The following is a 20,188-nucleotide window of genomic DNA, read 5'->3' on the forward strand; positions in this document are numbered from 1 at the left end:
CTCGCCTAGTCTACTGATAAGAGAGGTCCTCCCCCCTTCCCTCTGATCCTATTCTATCAGGTCTCATCAGGAGTGGTTACATTGTCTTTCTCTGTGGCCTGGAAGGCTGTTCCCCCCTCATGGGGAGGTGATCAAAGAGCAGGCCAGTCAGTTTATGTCAGAGACAGTCCCTGTCTCCATTGCTATGGAACCCACTTGGACACTGAGCTACCATAGGCTACATCTGTGCAGGGGTTCCAGGCCATCTCCATGAGTGGTCTTTGGCTGGAGTATCAGTCTCATAAAAGACCCCTGTGCCCAGACTTTTTGGATCTGTTGCTCTCCTTGTGGAGCTCCTGTCCTCTCCAGGTCTTACTATCTCACACTTCTTTCATAAGATTCCCTGCACACTGCCCAAAGTTTGGCTATGAGTCCCAGCATCTGCCCCCATTCCCTGCAGGGTAGAGACTTTCAGAGGCCCTCTGTGCTAGGTTCCTATCCTGTTCCCTGTTTTCTCCCTCCTCCGATGTCCATCCTCTTTGCCTTTCTGAATGGGGATTAAGCATGTTAGCCAGAGTCCTCCTTCTTGATTAGCTTCCTTAGGTGTACAGATTTTAGTATGTTTAACCTATACCATGTGTGTCTTTCTTGCTCTGGGTTACCTCACTCAGGTTTGTAGTTTCTAGTTCCATCCACTTGCCTGCAAATTTCATAGTTTCCTCCTTTTTCATTGTTGAGTAATATTCCATGTGTAAATGTACCACAATTTCTGTATCAGTTCTTCAGTTGAAGGACATCTAGGCTTTTTCCAGTTTCTGGATATTAACAAGTAAAACCACTGTGAACATAGTTGAGCAAGTGTCCTTGTTGTATGGTTGAGCATCTTTCAGATATATGCCCAGGAATGGTATAGGTGGGTCCTGAGGCAGAGCTATTCCTAGGTTTCTGTGAAACCTCCAGAAAGTAGCTGTACAAGTTTGTACTCCAAACAGCAATGGAGGAGGATTCTCCTTGCTCCACATCCTTGCCAGCATGTGCTACCATTTGTTTGATCTTAGCCATTCTGATCAGTGTAAGATGAAATCTCAGAGTTGTTTTGATTTGCATTTTTCTGATGACTAATGACACTGAGCATTTCTTTAAGTGTTTCTCCACCATTCCTCTGTTGAGAATTCTGTTTAGCTCTGTACCCCATTTTTTAATTGGATTATTTGGTTTGTTGGTGTTTAATTTCTTGAGTTCTTTATATATTTTGGATATTACCCATTTGTCAGATATAGGGTTGGTAAAGATCTTTCCCGATCTATAGGCTTTTTTGGTCTGTTGACTAATCCTTTGCTTTACAGAAGCTTTTCTTTTTCATGAGGTTCCATTTATTGATTGTTGATCTTAGAACCTGAGATCTTGGTGTTCTGTTTGTGAGTTGTCTCCTGTGCCAATGAGTTCAAGGCTCTTCCCCACTTTCTCTTCTAACAGATTTAGTGTGTCTGGTTTGAAGTTGAGGTCTTTGATTCACTTGGACTTTAGTTTTATGCAGGGTGATATATATATGATATATATTCGATATATATATCAAATATGTATGATATATATTTGCATTTTTCTACAGTTAGACATCCAGTTAGACCAGCACCATTTGTTGAAGCTGCTGTTTTGTTTTGTTTGGTTTTCCATTGTATGGTTTTGGCATCTTTGTCAAAAATCAGGTGTCCACAGGTGTGTGGGTTTATTTCTGGGTCTTCTATCTGATTCCACTGATCCACCATTCTGCTTCTATGTCAGTACCATGCAGTTTTTATTACTGTTGCTCTATAGTAAAGCTTGAGATCAAGGATGGAGATACTTCCTAAAAATTTTTTATCATACAGTATTGTTTAAGTTATTCTGGGTTTTTTGTTTTTCCATATGAAGTTGAGAATTGTTCTTTCAAGATCAGTTAAAAAAAATTGTCTTGATATTTTGATGGGAACTGCATTGAATCTGTAGATTGCTTTTGACAGAATGGCCATTTTTTTCTGTGTTAATCCTGCCATGCCATGAGCATGGGAGATCTTTCCATCTTCTGATGTCTTCTTCAGTTTCTTTCTTCAGAGACTTCTTGTATAGGCCTTTCACTTGCTTAGTTAGAGTTATGCCAAGATACTTTATGTTATTTGTGGCTATTGTGAAAGATGTTGTTTTTCTAATTTCTTTCTCAGCCCATTTGCTTTTTGTATATAGGATGGCTACTGATTTTTTTTTTTTAAGTTACTTTTGTATCCAGCCACTTTGCTAAAGGTGTTTATCAGTTGTATTTGTTTCCTGGTAGAATTTTTGGGGTTACTCATGTATACTATCATATTATCTTCAAATAGTGATACTTTGACTTCTTCCTTTCCAGTTTGTATCCCCTAGATCTCCTTTAGTTGTCTTACTGATTTAGCTAGGACTTCCAGTACTATGTTGAAGAGACACGGAGGCAGTGGGCAGCTTTGCTTTGTCCCTGATTTCAGTGGGATTTTATGTTTCTCTCCATTTAGTTTGATGGGGCTTGCTGTATATTGCCTTTATTTTGTTTAGCTATGTGCCTTGTAATACTGATCTCTCTAAGACTTAAAACATGAACGGGTGTTAGATTTTTGTCAAATGCCTTTTTTGCGTGGGTGGCAATCTTGGGATGTCTCTGAAGGGAGTTGGGCCATAGCCCACAAGCCAGCCAGACCTTGTGTCTCTGCCATTCAGACTCATCTGGGCTGTGCTATGTATGATCCCTGGGCTTCCACTGTTTGCCTGGTCTCCATTTGGGTGACCAGCAGAACCATGTCTTGGATGCTGGGAATGCTGCCCCAGAAGTCCCTGAAGCTGACCTCAGGGGGCTGGGAGGGATCAGATATCTGGCTGCTAGAGAGGAGTATCCCTGGATCCGGAGCTCCCCACTCTCTCAAGTAGGGGGCCCATGGTTCATGTCTCTCAGACCGGGGAAATGGCCACAGGGCCTAGATCTTATAAGCCCAAAACGTCCCAGGAAGCCTGAAGCTGCCCTCAGGGGATCAGGAAGGATCAGATACCTAGCTGCTAGAGCAGAGGGTCCCTGGACCTGGGGTTTCACACTCACTGTGGAATGCAGCAAATGCCAGGGGTTTGTGATTCTCGGACCCAGGAGACAGCCACAGGCCTGTATCCTATTGGCCCCAACTCACAGGATGTTCTCTGTAATCTGGGAAGCCCCAAGTTCAAAACACTAGATCCAGCCACCCGTCTACTCACAGACTTCGGACACTCAGATCCTCTGCCCCTCAGATAAGCTGTATACTGGTCGCCGCCATCTTGGAGCTGCCAGCTTCCCTTCTTTTTCTTTTGCTGTTGTGGAATTATTTATTTCCTGTGTTTTCTTGGGTGTAGCTACCCTAGTTGGCATGGAGTTTTCAAGGAATCTTTCTTAATAATACTTAATTCTAGAGTTTCCTACTATCCTAAGTTTACTTTTTAAATCCAATAGACTTTTCTGTAACTAGTCTCTGAATCTTTTCTTTTGCTTCCTAGCCATCATAGGGATTGTGGACCTGTGTCTGCTTTCTGAGGGACTGTGTCTAGATGTGCTGATGCTGACCAGATGCCTATAGAGGGGGAAATAGAAGACCAGGCCACCTTGCTTTTTTCTGTGTGGCTTTCTCATTATTCTTGGCTGGCTCTGATAAGTGGCTTCAAAAAGATTGTTTTATTTCTGAACTATTAGAAAACTAGGGCTTCTCTTAAACTCAGTTTTTTACTGGCATACCATTTGCACAAAATAACTGGCTTCTTTGATTTTAATAAATTCACATAGTACGCTTTGATCATATCAGCTGCATCCAAGTCACAATTATTCCCTCTGCCTTCCTGTGTCCTCCTTTGCACCACTTTCCCCAAATAATTGTACTTCTCATTTCATCTCATGTACTCTTAAAAGATTTTTTCATTTTATGTATATGAGTGTTTGCATGCATGCATGCATGTATGTGCACCGTGGTCTGCCTGGGCCCATCAAAGGCGAGAAGAGGACATTGGATCTCCTGGAGCTGGAAATATGAATGGCTGTAAACATCCATGTGCATGCTGGGAACTAGGCTTGGTCCACTGCAAAAATATAGAGTGCTTTTAAGTAATAAGCCATCTCTCCAGCCCCTCATTTTATACTCTTTTCTACCTGAAGTATGAAGCACTTTCTAAGTGTCACATTTGGAAAAATGAAATCATCACCGTTGCAGTGAAATAACTGACCAACAGTATGACAAGCTGTTATGTTTTTCACTGAACTTACTATCCTCAGAACACTGGATAGATAGCTCATGCCAGCCTTACGACATTGCTTGGCACATCCATACAAATTATGCTGTATCCTGATCTACTTGAAAGCAACCACATCAAAGGCCAGCTAATTGCTTAGGGCAGCAAATGTATTTGAAAGTGCAGATTGGAGGGACCTGGTGTGTCTCAGCACACATGGGCAAGACCTTCCCCAGAAGATAAGCCACACCCTACAAGGGTCTTTATTACCAAACTTTCCTTCACCATTTCCTGATTGTCAACACCTTTGTGGATCTTGGTAGCTCTATTTGCCTTCTCAGTATAAGAGAGATTTAGATAAAACTTAAGCATAGCTCATACTTCATGTTTTTCATTTCCACTTAAAACATCTTTTTCAGAGCACTCTCCTTAGTTCCAAAGATAGTAATAACAGAAAGCATGTGATTTCCCATTAGGGAAGTGTGGATGACCTGCTCTTCTGTCAGTTTAGCTTCTCTTCTCCCTCATTCAGATACTGAACACCTGGGAACTCATGCTTCTCAGCCTTTCCCGGTGATTCCTGTGGAGAAGCACAGCCTGATCCTTACATCATAATCTAACCCCTTATGAAGAGCCCCAAATTTGCTGGAGGTGATAATTTTCAGTCCAAACAGTGCTGGTTGTCTTGGGCATTCCCATCTGCTGTTGCTTTGATCTCTGTTTTACCATCCAAATGTTACCTCTTACTTCCTCTGATCACACTACTTCCATGGTGCATTAAATGGCCTTTTAAAGAGATACCACAGTTTCCTTAGCTATGTAATTCAGCTCCGTGTTGCTGTGGCCCCATATGCAGCATCCAGGAGATATGCACATTGGCAAAATGAGATTAGCTGAGTATAAAGAGAGTCTTAATTGAGAAGACCCAAGTTAATTTTAAAACTTATCAAGTTAATATAGCCTCACTTTCAAATTAATGTTTTTAGCCACTCTGTTTTAATTCATTTAATATAATAAAGCTTAGTTCAAATTCATTTGAACTCATCAGTTTTTTTTTTTTCCAATTCAATAAAATGTTTCTATTCAACTGTTGTTTTTAAACAACTAATGAATCTTTTCTCTCTGGTTCTCTGGTGGGAGTAAGTTATTTTTTCTATGCACACCTTAATGTATAATTGCCGTCTCTCCTTTATCTCTCTTCGTGATCCACCTTAGCAGACACTGGTTGCTTTGTGATTTGGGGCATGAGGGAGGCGCATATATACGTGGAAAGAATAGATGTCAGTACAATTATTCCTTAATGAAATTCTTTACATTGTAAGCTGGATTTCAGAGACTGTCATGCAATCCAAGGCACATTGGACGTCTTTTCAGCACTGAGGCTACAAGGTTCATTTATTTAACATTAACTCGACATTTCTTTTTCTAACACCACAAAGATAGATGAATAAATAAGAATTTCTTCTCTTTGTACTATGTACCGAGTATAGTTTGGGGTGCCGGGGATCTAGCAGTGAATGAGACAAGGATCCTACCTTGAGTATAAAGTATGTACTTTATTCCATCAAAACTGATAAACTTCAGATAAGTTAGATACCCAGCCATTCAGACATGGCAGTTGGATTTTCTGATTCACAACTTCAAGGCCATATCCACAATCTTATTTTCTGTAGTTTTGAGTCTGATTTAATCTCAAGGTGCTCCCCTCATCTAGAGAGGATATGACAAGTCCCATGTTGCAGCAGTAGAGGGGAGGGCAAGCCTCTTACTGTTGGCATTACTTTACAAGCAGCACTGTAATACTTGCCACTCAGCAAAAATGCATCATGTACTATGTTAGTCGGGGATTCTCTCCGTTCCAGACTTCCTGGCTCCTCCATGCATCTCCTTAAATTGAAGATACAAAGAACATCAAAGAAATGTTGTTATCTACTCCAATAATGTAGCAAACACTTGCTTGATTAAGTAAAAAGTAATAGAGACCTCTTTTCTGCCTGGGAAGGGAGATATACCATGAGGGTATATCTAACCTTACAGGTGTACAGGTATATCTAGTCTTACAGGTGACAGGAAGTTGCTTTTATTCTCTGATTATCTTGTATATGTCAGATACTATTGTAGAGACTATTGACACAGCAGTAAAGAAACATACAGTGGATTGGTTTGGTTTTGATTTTGGAAATCTGTCTTTAGCAGTCATATGATAGATGAACCTGAAAGACAAGCAGAATAAGGCAACAGCCAGCCAGTTATTACTGTAGTGTGGCCTAAATAAGTAAGGGAAAGAAAAAGCAAGTTCTGATGTTTCAAAATGCCTGGTATACACGTTCTGATGCCTTGTTGATGTGAAAAAGCTGAAGAACAGCGCTGAAGTTTACACTTGGGTTTCTGAGTGATGATGCTGTCAGGAGCTTGCCTAGTTCCCTCTGGAGAAGAGGCAAAAAACTAATTGAATTTGAGCCACAGAAATACAGATATGGAAGTCAGAAAACCAGTCAGAGAGGACTTGACTGATACTCCCATATAAATGTTTAAAGAAGGAGCAAAAAAGAATACTTATTCTTGCCAGATACTGCAGAGAACATTAGTAGAATCTGAACTTTTACAATCCTATTGGATTTGGTAGCTGGGAGGTTACAGGAACCCCAAAACCAATTTCTGTAGACATTGGTTAAAACAGCTACATTGTAATTGACTTAAGGAATTAACAGGCAGGAGGCTGAGATCTTCCAGCCAAAGGCTCTTCATCATCTTCTTTAGAAGCTTTGGGCCAGATGTTAGATCTTTCTTCTCCTCTCTTCGTTTTCCTCTTGTGGGGCCTATAGTTGAATGCCTGAGTTAGGACCATAGTGGGAAGACAAATTAAGATCTTTGTATCTCTGGTAGGAGAGAGGTCATGGATAGAAGAGACTGGTGTTTGGTGAGTCCGATGGTGCAAAGATCATTCTCAATAACCAGCTGCATATCTTGTGAGCCCAGAATCCTGACTCCAGAGAGGAAAAAGAAATGACAGAGTTTGTTCTCTAATGAGTGAGGAAGCTTGGAATGGAAAGCTGAAGTAGAATGAACATTTGCAGGGCTGGTGGGGGAAACATTAATTTTATTCAGAAATTCTGCCAGTGAAGGAGTAGAGTGGAGTGGCACACTGTGAGACTAGATCTAGCAGTTGAGGCAGGGAACTGACCCCAATTAAAAACTGCAGCTTGTTTGCCTAACTTTCTTCAGGAATAGGGACAGAGAGTATGCTGTTGGCATAAAGACAGTAGAAATTTAGATGGCCAATTAGTATTTCTGAAGCCAAAATGGTGGTTCAGAAGGTGTGAGAGGAAAAGGACACCTGAGTTTCTGAGAGCTCAAAGTGAATGCTTGGGTCCCATTCAAGGATAGGATCCAGTTAGTGGCCGAGGGACTCTGACTGCATGGAGGTGCAAAACCCCAGATTTGTACAGAGTTAGAAGTTGAAAGCAACGGTCCGGACAAGAGCTTCGGAGTTTTCTACCCAGAGGATTCAATAAGTTACCTGAGTCTCCAAGCCCCAGCTTCCAAACACACTCCGATCCTTACTCTTGCTTGCAATGCTGTCTCCGCCCACTTGGGGGCGGGGCTCGAGGGCGAGGCTGGTGGCTGTTCAGAAGCCTCGAGAGCCATCAGTTCCTACCAGACTCTTGCTGGGGGTGCCGTCCAGCCCATGGCCGGGCGCAGGTCTTCAAACGTCTTCCCCCTCCCAGGCAATAGTGGTGGTGGCCTGGAAGGGCCAGTGCCCGTGCGAGTTGACACCCCAACTTGGTTGAGCAGCCAAGCAGCCACCAGCAGGTTAATGGTGCGGCCTGGTACCGGGCCAGGCATCTGTCCAGGCTCTGGGGTGTGGGGAGTGCCTCTGGTTCCCTCACCTTATGAATTCCGAGGAGGGGTAGCACCCTACGGAGCTGGTGAGGCAAGGGCCTGGTCCCAGAGGTCCTCTGAGGATACCTGCCCAGGACCCTACATCGCTCTGAGGTACATGCCAAATTTGGCACTGCCAGAAGATGTTTCTGCCATACAGAAAGAAATGGAGCAGCTGGCCAAGGAGCTGAGACAGAAGAGGATGACCCTGGGGTACTCACAGGCCGATGTGGGGTTCGCTGTAGGAGCTATGTTTGGGAAGGTCCTCAGCCAGACAACCATATGCCGTTTCGAGGCCCAGCAACTCAGCCTCGCCAATATGTGGAAGCTGCGACCCCTGCTGAAAATGTGGCTAGAGGAAGTAGATGAGAAGAACCTTCTGGGCATATGCAGAATGGAGATGATCCTGCAGCAGGCCCGGAAGCGGAGACGTGCAAGCAGAGAGAGACGCATTGGGAGCAATCTGGAGAAACTGTTCTTGCAGTGTCCAGAGCCCACGCCCCAGCAAATCAGCTATATTGCTGGGCGCCTCCGGCTGCAGAAGGACCTGGTCCAAGTGTGGTTTTCTAACCGGAGCCAGATGGGCAGTTGGCAGAGCAGCGATACCTCCCGGAGGGAGAATGTGGGGGCAGCTGGGCCTCCTTTCCCAGGGCCACCGGTGTGCTTTCCCCTGGCACCGGGGCTCCATTTTGATTTCCCCCACTATGGGGGGTCATGTCTTACACCCCTCTATTCCTCTGCCGCATTTCCTGTACGAGGAGCCCTTTTGTCTGCCCCAACCACCACGCTGGGCCTCCCCAGGCTGTCAAGCTGAGGGGCCTACCCTGCACAGGGAAAATTGGAGAGTAGAGAAAAGGGGCTTTGTTTGAGTGGTTTTAGTGTTCAGTTCTCTGCCTAAAGAAGTTACACAAACTTAGAGGTGAGGGTGGGTGTTATTTACGGAAAGCTTGGGAGGGAAGTTAAACCTTATCACTTGCTTCTTTGTGTTTTTTCCTTTGTTTGTCCCTGCTGTTGGCATTACAATATATTTATGGCTTCAACGCTTTGTTTCTCTTTTTATTATTAAAGACATGTCCATTGTTCCTTATTGTTATCAGGAAACACAAAGAGTTTCTTTCTAAACACACTATAAAATTAAAAACCCAAGTCACAGAAAAATACCAGCATTTATTAAAAAAAAAAAAAAAAGGCAGACCTTTACACCAATACAAAACCCAGGATAACAGGTACTCCTCAGGAAGTCCTAGAAATGCAGCAAAACCCTTTTAGACACATCTGCTTCCTTGCAAGCTCCTTTCCTTCCTAATTTACCTTTTCCAGCCAACCAATGAATGGTTAGGTGGGCGTGAGGGTCTCAGCTTGGTTGTCTGTCTTCTTGAGATATGCACTACCATGGCTTTCTTGCTTATCCTGAGGTGGAAGTCATTCTAATCTTAACCACTTTGTTACTGAAGCTGGCAGTGTGAACCACCATAGCTGCAGTCCAGTTCTCTAGCTTAGAGCTCCATGTGGTTTGTTTTTTGGGAATACCCTTTACTTTTTTTTTTTTTTTTTTTTTTTTTTTTTTTTTGAGCTGAGACCTGCTTTTCAGATCATGCTTTCAATAGTTCCCTGAAGGCCAGGCTACTGTTCTCCCTGCTTTCCACACTTGACTCCACAGAACTGTTTTCCAACAGGATCTTAAGTCTCGTTCCCAACCTCTCCCCCAAAGCTGATTTTTTTTTTTCTAGTTTTCTACTCTCACATCAATTACTAACCCTGTCTGTGGCTGAGGAAAGTTGCTCGAGGGTAGAGCATTCAAAGACCCTGGGTTTGATCCCAGCATCCAAAATATATTTTTTAATCTCTTTGCATTTTGATTTTCTGCTCGAAACCTACATGCAAGGTATATTAAAAATCCATCGCTGTGGTGTGTATAATTGGGGCTTTCTCTCTGCTTACTCATCAGCTTTCTTTTCCTTCATCAGTGTTCCAAAGGAGTCATTTCAAGTGTCTTCAAAGATCATACTTCATTTTATTTTGTGCTTTGCTTTCTAAGTTAAATTATTATTTTTTAAATTTTGCTCATGGCCTTTTCCTAGTTCCTTCTGGCTATTTTCATTATTTTTCCTAATGTGTTTCTGAAATGAATACTTTGTTTATATGGTATGTTCTTGTTTTGTTCTGTTTCCTGGTGCATATATGACATGCGTCTGTGGAGTCAAAAGTAGAAGCCGGGGAAAACTGCATCTTGACCCTTTGTTCCTCAATTTCATGATTGATTTTTTTTTCAGCACTCATGAGTCAGACAGATCTAATGCCCTCAATATTTTCTTTCTTTCACTGTGGAAACTGATGCATCACTGTTAACTAGCCTGCTTGGTATAATTTGCCATTGCAACCATTTTTTAAGTGTAAGTTCAGTTTGTACAATTAAATCATATTCATGACATGCAACTCTACCACCATCTTCTCCCAATACTGTGTAACAATTCTAAAACATAAACTCTGTACCCACGAGACATGAACTGCTTTCCTCCTAACCTTAGCCCAGCTCCTTTGTGTCTCTAGGAGTTTGCGTCTTCTAGACACATTAGTGGGTTCACATAATAATTGTTCCTTGTGTCTGACTTATCTCACTTGGCACATTTTCAAGGCTCATATGTGTTGCAGTGTTTATCAGAATTGATTCTTTTTTATGACTGGACAAGATTCCACTGCATAAGTACACCATGATTTATGTAAAAACTGAACACTCCGTCATTCCCCCTGCTGTCTGCTGAGAATAATGTTGCTGTAAGGAGCTGTAGGAAAGAATCTATTGAATCCGTGTTTTCAGTTCTCTTCAGTAAATGCCTAAGGATGGAATTGCTGAGTCAGGTGATTCTCTTACCTTATTTATTTTCTTTTTGCTGTTTTATTAATTCTTTGAGAATTTCATCTACTGCATTGCTCATATTCATCTCTAGCCCCCAACTCCTCCCAGATCCATCTGCATCTCTCCACCCACCTAATTTTGTGCTTTCTCTCAATCTATTTTTTTTCTTGCTCTGTCCCAGTCCAGTTTATGTTGCCAAATCTTCTTGAGTGTGGAGCCTGCCCTGAAGTATGGTCAACATACCCGCAGCCAGATTACTAAAGAAAACCGAGTCTCCTTCTCCTAGCAGCTACCGAATGCCATTAGCTCATCAGCTAGGGGTAGGGATCCATGCCCATCTTCATGTTGGGGTTTTGTCTGGCTTAAGTTTGCAGGGTCTTGTGCATGCTATCAATATCACTTTTGAGTCCATATTTGCAAACGCCCTGCTGTGTGCAGAATACATCGTTTCCTTGTCTTCATGCCCCCCTCCGCTCCTCCAGCCTTGCCACCACAGCCCCTCTCTCACAAAGATTCCTGAGCCTTTGGGGGAATGGTATCCCATTTAAAGACAGCACTTTGCAGTCTCTTACTCTCTGCGTGTTGACCAGTTGTGGGCCTCTGTTAGTTGCCAGCCATTGCAGGATCATTAACTTTTTGAGGCCAAAGGTCTTCCTCAGCAGATGTGTCATTTTTGTCCCCTTTAGGAACATATAGGGTTCAGCTTCTCCAAATTCCTGCCAACACTTGTTATCTCCCTATCATTTTCTCCATTATTTCCATCTTAGTGAAGTAGTAGTTCATTGTAGCTCAGATTTGCATTTCTCCAGTGAATGATATTGAGCTTCTTTTCATATGCTAATTGTTCATTTGTTTTTCTCTTTAGAGAAATGTTGATTCAATTGTTTTGCTCGTTTTTAAATTGGTATGTTTTTCTTTACATATTCTAGATGTTTTATTAGATAGGTAATTTGCAAATATTTTTTCTCATTTTGTAGATTGTCCTTTTACTCTATATTGTCCTTTTGATATACAGAAGTCTTTAATTTGATGTGGTGGCCTAGTTTTATACACATACATACACACACACACACACTCACATACACACAAGATATTGTGAACCTATAGTAGTGTATACAGTATGATGGGGGAAAAATCACAAGAAAATTTCAACTCCTAGGTTCACCAGAATGCAAATCGGTGCCATCTTTATAAAAAACTGTTAGATAGCTCACATGAAAAACCTTTTAATTTTTCCATGACCCATCATTTTAACATGTAAGAATATTTACAAAAAGGTTCTTGTGTGTATATGTGAAAAATTCGGAGGTAAGAGTGAGCATTACAGTATTCCTTTAAAAATTGGTTATTGTTGTTATTTTGACACAGATCTCACTGTATAACCCAAGTTAGCTTTGAACTAGGAATATATTCTTATCCCACCATATTCTGATCATGTTTTCCCTCCCAGAACTCCTCCCAGAACCCCCCACCTCACCTGTCTGTGGCTGAGGAAAGTTGACATTTTGTTGGAAGCCTGGAGGCTTCCAATCCATGGAATCCAATCCATACCTCTCTCTCTCTCTCTCTCTCTCTCTCTCTCTCTCTCTCTCTCACACACACACACACACACACACAAACACACACACATTATAAATAGGCAGCAACAACAAAATAATATAATAGCACAAAACAAACAGAGCCAAAGAAAATGTACAAGAAAAAAATTATAGACACAGACACACACATTCACTCATAAAGAATTTTTATAAAAAACACAAAATTGAAAACCATATAAGCCAAAGACAAGTTTTGTTTTGTTTTGTTTTGTTGTTTTGTTTGTTTTGTTTTTTTTTAATGCCTAGACAAAGTATGAGACAAAAATGTTGCAAAAATACCATTGAGTTTGTTTTGTGTTGGCTGCCTACTGCTTGGCTTAAGGCCTGTCTTTAAGTGTGATTTGTACACATAGTGAGACTCCATTAGAGAAAACTAACTTTTCCTTTGCTATCAGTTGTCACTTGGCGATAGCTAAGGATGGGGACTCGTGGCCACTTCTACTGTTAGTGCTAGGACCTCATCTGCCTTGAACCTGCGCTTTTCCTGTGCATGCTGTCCCAGTCTTGGGTTTTTATGTGTGTCAATTCTTTTGTTTCTAAAAGAGCTTGTTTTCTTGGTGTTCCCATCTCCACTGACTTACAGTCCACCGGCTCTTCTGCAGAGTTGTCTGAACACCTTTTCGTTTTTGTTTACATTTGTTATTTCCATAAAAGACATTTCGCTAAACAAGCCATGTCAACATCCATACACACACATACTCAGATCTAGTATGTTAGATATGCTAAAAAAACTTAAGATTTTAGTGATATTTAAAAATCAAAACACTATTAATTCAAAAGAGCTGTATTGTTGCTCAAGAAGTGAAGACACTTGCCATATGTGTGTGTTCCAGGCACCATGGAAATCTACAATAACTTTCCATGTGTTTGCACACCTTTGCGTAGTTAGCCCAAATCATTTCTGTGTTTCAGAATGTTTATTTACTTTTAAAAGTATGTGAAAATATAAAATTTTGCTTTTGACACAGAACCTTCCATGCTTGTCATTTTTGAAACAACCATAAAAATACAAATGAGATCTATTAATGTGTAAGTTGAAAGGCAGGGTAAGTTCCTAGGATTCTGTCACCATCCAGCTGAAGCCATCCTGGTCACAGTGGAATCCTTAATACCAGCCCTGGATACATCAGAGAAGAGCTCTACAGCAATCTCCAGGAGAGGCTCTGAGTTGTTCCCACAGGCTGCTGGCCATTCTGCCCCTCCCTGAAGTGTTGTAAATAAGATTAATATTTACTAATAATTATCTTTTAGTAGTGCTGCTGTTACTCCTAAACAGCTGTATAACCAAATCACCACACAGCGACAATGGTTTATTTAATTAACCTAGAATATAATGCTGGGCAATAGTTTCTCCATCCTAAACCTCCAAGCCCTCATAGTTTCCTAACATTTAGATTTCCCACATTATACTGGCTTTTTGTGAAATATTATGTCCAGTCTATCTCCACGTGGTTCCAAGATTTCTCCTCCAGCTCTGTTCTCCTAGCTCTCTCACCCCTTCTCCTCCCACTCATTTCCTTCCCTCTGGCTCCTCCCTTTGCACAACATTGTGGCTAGTTGTTTTATTTTGGCCTGTTTACACACAGTTGAAACAGGATGCTTAAAATAAGCATCACAATGCAATATCCAGATTGAAACCAGAGAGTGAGGTGGGGGGTGAAATCAGCATTTGAATGAACAAGGGTAAGGTGTACACATTTCAAAAGAACATTATACCAACACTGAAGGTAGAAGACCTGCTATGAAATTCTGCACAGGTTATCTGCTTCAGCTTGAACTTGGACGTCTTAGGTTTGACCCTCCTCCAGGCTTCCAACAAAATGTCAAAATAGGACTGAGTTCACCTACTGCTGTTCCCTCTTCCACTTTCCACTTACCAAAGACTCCGTTGAAACAAGAAAAACTTGGGACCTTCTGATAGTAACTGCATTCCAAATTTATCCTTCTAAAACTGTACAGCTTCTATGTCATTTCTTCTGCAATTGTATGACTATATTGTTTTCTAATTAGTCCTTTTTTTTTTCCTTTTAGCATGTGTGAATTAGTATCTTTCCTAGTACTGGATACAGTGGCCAGGGCAGTATTATGATACATGCTTATTTAATTTGATTTATTATTTTAGAATGGGTTACAATGCACAAATTTAACTCTTACTGATTGAGTAGTATAAAATCTTTTTATGTATCAGAATTGGTGGCTTTATTAAGAACATTTTTAGAGGCTTGGGCACAACACCCTCTGTTGTCTTTATAGTAACTGTTTTAGTAGTTTTTCATTCTTTGTAATATTTTCTTTTATTCTTAGAGAATGTCATACATGTATGCCATGATTTTGTCACTCCCTTCTCACCCAGGACTTACCCTAACACATCCCCCTCTCAACTTCACGTCCTGTCCTTTTAATATTTTATAACCTACTGAATAAAATTTAAAATCTTAATATAAATCTTTTTAGTTGAAAAAATTTGTTTTGGTATGTCATTTTGATTTCCAAAGTGGTTGCACAAGTTTACATTCCCACCAGCAGTGGAGGAGGGTTCCCCTTTCTCCACAACCTCTCCAGCATGTGTTGTCACTTGAGTTTTTGATCTTGGCCATTCTGATGGGTGTAAGGTGAGATCTCAGGGTCGTTTTCATTTGCAGCTCTCTGATGGCTAAGGACATTGAGCATTTCTTTAAGTTTCTCTGCCATTCTGTATTCTTCTACAGAGAATTCTTTGTTTAGCTCCGTACCCATTTTTTTTAATTGGATTACTTGATTTATTGCCTTTTAACTTCTTTAGTTCTTTATATCTTCTGGATATCAGCCCTCTGTCAGATACAGGGTTGGTGAAGATCCTTTCCCAGTCTGTAGGCTGTCTTTTGTTTGGTATGCCGTTTTACAAAACTGTCAGACAAAGTACCCTGTGGTAGCTGGCTTAACTATCAGACATCTGTCTGCAACTGCTCTGGGGTCTGGGTGTGAGATTCCATGTGGGCTTAGATGATTCTTTCTGAGAGCACTGAGGCGGGACCGACCCCAGGTTTCTTTGCTTGACTTAGAGACGACCTTCTGCCTGCATCTTTATTATCTTTCTTCTGAATGTCTTGCTCACACTCGTATAAGGCTATGTATGAGTCCCATTTATTTGTAGCCTACTCTTATAACCTCTTTTTATCTCAACTGACTATAAAGATCCTGTCTCTGAACATAGTCATAATCAGGAACTAGTATGTCAGCATGTGAATATTTTCTTTGATTCTGTGTCCCATAAATAAACTAAAATTTAAACTAAACTTTAATTTCCCTACATAAGAATTAAATAGGATATAACAATATGATAAAAAAGAAAACGTACTAGCCACAGAGTCACACTGTTTCAGATCTACATTTTATTTTTTGGACATCTCCTGGGATACCAGGAAGGGTGTGTGTGTGTGTGTGTGTGTGTGTGTGTGTGTGTGAAGGGAGATGGGAGATTCTGGGAATCAAATCGAGAGCTTTAAACATACTAAACAGTCCCTGTGGTACTGAGACACATACTTTGTCTCTTCTCTGGAAATTTGAAAATATGTCTTAGCTACAAACTCTGAGGCTAAAGTTAATAGGTATTTATTTTATCTTTTTTGAGACTAGGATAGTTGAGCCCATTGGTGATAGTTGAGGGCATTACTAGGGAAGAAATAATTCATTTTCCCCAAGAAAATGGCATCTAGCACCTTGACCTTCTGAGCCATCAACCAGACTGAGTCTTGGCACAATGCTGCCAAGCATTCTCATATCATATCAAAATAGCATGCCATGACCAATCCAGTCACTCATCTTTAATTTGCTCTGATTTTATACATTATGAAAACAGCTAAAAATAACAGAGAAAGTATTCAGACACTGGGTTATTGTTTCTGTGAGCACTTTAAAGAATACTGCTAAATATAAGTACACACCAACTATGTTTTTAACTATAGCCTTTCCTCAATCTTTCTGTAATGATCATCCATACAGATCATCACATTTTAGTTAACGCATGCCATTAGTGAGCTTGGTAAATGTGTACTACCTTTGAAATATAAACTGTTTTCCTTGTCTCCCCAAAAGGCAATCATGTTCCCACCATGTATAGAAAAATAATGGCTTTTTTCTTCTGTTTCACTTGCTTAAAGTAACTAATTGACAGTCATAAATTTCTGTCTTCTAGGTCAAGAAATTTTTAGTAAAATATGAACAGAAATGTGATGTTTCTCATGAGAAGTAAAAGGGTCTCTATCCTTTTTATTTGGGATTCCAGATAATGGCACAGTTCATCTTAAAAAATGGCATCACTTTAATTTTTAAACTGAGTTTCCTACATTAGTCAGTAAACAATTTACGTGATGAACATTCTTTGTGCACACATATATGCCATGTGGACGTCTAGCCAACAGAAGGGACCTGGATTTGTGATTTAAATATTTTCTCACAGTTGATCCAGTGATGCTGCTGTTGAAATAAGCCATGTATAAGTGAACTCTAATTCATCCTAGAAGGCAAGTCTAGATTATCAGTCACTGTTTTAGAGGGTAATAATGCATGCTTTGTTTGTTGAAGTAGCACACAGACATTCTGAGAGTCACTGTAGAAATCTACCTGTCCCAATCACAAGCATGTGTTTATACTTTACTACATTCTCTGGCTGTAATACTCTATGTTACTTATTTATGTTACTTATAACTACCAAGTAGCTAGTTTTAGAGGAATGTGCAACTTAGCTGTACAGAAGAATAAGCCTGGAGCTCAGTTCAAGAGAGTTGGACCAGTTGTAAAGACTTGACTCCTAACTAGGAGTTAAGTTGAAGGAATAAGAAGAGAGTCAGAAAAGCAAACCAGAACAGGAAAAAAGAAAGATTGCTGTGTAAGCCTTCTATGTGGTGTGGTGGTTTGAATAAAAATGACTCCCATAAGCACTGTTAGGAGGTGTGGCCTTGTTGGATGAAGTGTGTCATTGAGGGCAGGCTTTGAGGTCTCAGATGCTTAAGCCCAGGATCAGTGGCTCACAGCTCTTTTCCTGCTGCCTGCAGATCAAGATGTAGAGTTCTCATCTCCTTTTCTAGCACCATGTCTGCCTGCATGCTGCCATGCTTCCAGGGATGAGATAATGGACTAAACCTCCAAACTGTAAGCCAGCCCAAATTAAATATTTTCGTTCATAATAGTTGCTGTTGTCATGGTGTCACTTCACAGCAATAGATGTGCAGCTTGTATTCCATCACTCCCTTCAAGATAAGATGTGCTCATTGACCTAACCATATTCCAAGGCAGTTTAATTTCATCTCTCCTGTGACCAGAGTTTACCTGAATGCACAGGGAAAATTAGTCCTTTAGTAAAGATTGATCCTACTTTATCTAACTAAGTTAAGTTCTCAAACGTGATTTACTGACACTTCAGGGTTTCTGGATAGTTAATGTTTCTCGCTCACTATTTTTTCTTTTGTGGTGCTGTTGATCAGACACAGGGCCTTGTGACTTTTAGGCAACTTTTCTTCTATACATATGTCCACAGGCTAAACAGGGTCACTGCTGATCCTATTGTTATTAGTGTCTGTAATTTAATAAATAATAATAGATTGTAGTGATCTATTTGAAATTTTTTTTCCTGGAAATTTCAAGGTCTATGTGTTTTTAATTTTATTTGTTTCTGTACTTTACTAAAATTAGTTTCAAGTCTTATACATAAATATATATTTTGGGGGGTGTAGTGGGGATCAAAACAGGGTCTCTGTAGATCTGACTATCTTAGAATTCACTGTATAGACCAGACTAGCCTGTAACTCAGAGAGATCAACCTGCCTCTGCTTCCCAAATACTAGGATTAAAGGTATGCACCACTATACCCTGCATTAAATATATCTTATTTTTATACTGTGATAAAAAAAAAAATACATAGCCTATCTTATTACTCACAAATGGTTTTATGTTATTTTAAAATAGGGGATTTTATCATTGTCTTTTTTTTTTTTTTTTTTACAATTCTGACTTTTTTGTTATTCTTTAATTATTTTGCCATATAAGCCTTTTTTGTAGTCTGCATTGTATGATTTTGGAGGGCATAGGGCTATTAGTAATCAAATTAGTCAAGAAAAATTCTAAAAACAGCAACTGTTTATCCTCTTCTGTCTTTCAAGACATTGTAAAATAGGTGGCCGTTGTTCCTTCACCGTTTCATACACAGTAATACTATTTAATGACACCCTGTGACATGTCATTGTGGTTCCCAGGATGAAAGAACTTGCTAGCTATGCTGAAAGGCAAACCATTATAAAAATATTAAATTTTATAGATTGCAAGGCTATTTTATTTTTTTATTTTTTATTTTTATTTTTTTTTTTCAATGCAGTTTATTCAGGAACCTTGAACAATCATCTGACCCTGGGGAAAGCCAGCCCACAGCTTAAATAGCCTCTGGGTAGCCAACCCAGGCGTGCCACGTGGGCAATGCAGATAGGTCCACATACATGGAAGCAAGCCAGATCCTCAGCCTTAGCCAAATGTGGAATTGTTCGTGACAGAGAGCACTCACCATTGGGAAGGTGGAAGGCAGAAACCAGCTCCATCTTTAAGGCATAGCATTCCGCAGCTCTCTACAGTTCCCCCTTTTTGTTTTAGACGCATCAGGCAAGAGTAGAGGTCTGATCTCTGATATTAGAAATAAATTGGGACTTTGTACCGATGTTCATTTAGGTGTCATCCACCCAAAGAGCATCAGACCCGCCCGATACCTTTTTCTCAGAGGCGGGACCTGGGGCATCAACCCGCATGCAATCAGACATGCTCTTCTCTGGGTCGAAAGCGGCTGACCCTGAGTGTAGTGCTTAGCTTCGCATCCTGAGCGTATCATTTTAGCTTTTTATGGTATCCAACCATGCTTGGGGAGAATGTCCTGCTTCAATGGCTGTAAAGGCCTGAATGATCATGGCTGCATCACACTGTTGTGAGACTCTAATCTTGCATATATACCACAGGCAAACCAAGGAGACCAACACCAGAAGGCCTGCTAACGCTCCCATGCCCGCCCATTCCTTCAGATGATTCATGGCTGCAGCAATCCATGTTGATAATCCTGTGGCTAGTCCTGCGTCCACTCTGGTAGAATTTACTGTGACAATGGCCACTCTCAGCTGCTCCATCGTAGTATCGAATTCTCCAGTCCAATTACCTAAAATATAGCTCGACAATTGTTTAGACAGATTTGCAGCACAGGAAAAATTCTCATGTTGTATGCTAGTGACTCAAAGTCCAGCATATTTTCATTGACAGCCAAGTTGAGCGATTTGCCATAGGGTATCAATTTGCTCCTGCAAGAGGTCAATCCTCTGATTGAACACCATCAAGCTTCCTTTTAGTTGAGCATTAATTCCTTTATGTACAACTAAGGCATGAGCTACATTGGCTAAATGATTGTTCAGGGTCTGAGCAGTCTGCCCAGTATGACTCATGGCTAATGCCCCAGTGGTAGCTCCAACAGCCGCCAATGAGATGGTAGTAACAATGGTGGCTGTAGTTCCAAGATCCCTTTTCTGTCTGAAGAGAGTCATAGCGTGAGGGGCATCAACGGGCACAGGCACCCAGTGAGGCATGCGAGTAACCACAGCATACCTAAATTTACTAGCATTCC

The 20,188-nt window shown here is 40.8% G+C and overlaps 2 protein-coding genes across 4 annotated transcripts in view; both read left to right on the forward strand.

Annotated features, from left to right (window-relative positions):
* Positions 1-20,188, forward strand: part of Arb2a (ARB2 cotranscriptional regulator A) — a 449,141-nt gene that overhangs the window by 332,687 nt on the left and 96,266 nt on the right. The gene's annotated exons all lie outside the window — the stretch shown is intronic.
* Positions 5,332-9,670, forward strand: Pou5f2 (POU domain class 5, transcription factor 2). The gene has a single exon (XM_060383604.1). It carries the CDS (start codon positions 7,913-7,915, stop codon positions 8,918-8,920), a length of 1,008 nt encoding a protein of 335 aa, XP_060239587.1. The 5' UTR covers positions 5,332-7,912; the 3' UTR covers positions 8,921-9,670.

Source organism: Meriones unguiculatus, chromosome 5, assembly GCF_030254825.1.
Source record: "Meriones unguiculatus strain TT.TT164.6M chromosome 5, Bangor_MerUng_6.1, whole genome shotgun sequence".
NCBI classification, from domain to species: domain Eukaryota; kingdom Metazoa; phylum Chordata; class Mammalia; order Rodentia; family Muridae; genus Meriones; species Meriones unguiculatus.

Excerpts from the sequence above, each read along its gene's own strand:
- Pou5f2 (XM_060383604.1), top strand. The coding sequence starts at position 7,913 with ATGGCCGGGCGCAGGTCTTCAAACGTCTTCCCCCTCCCAGGCAATAGT.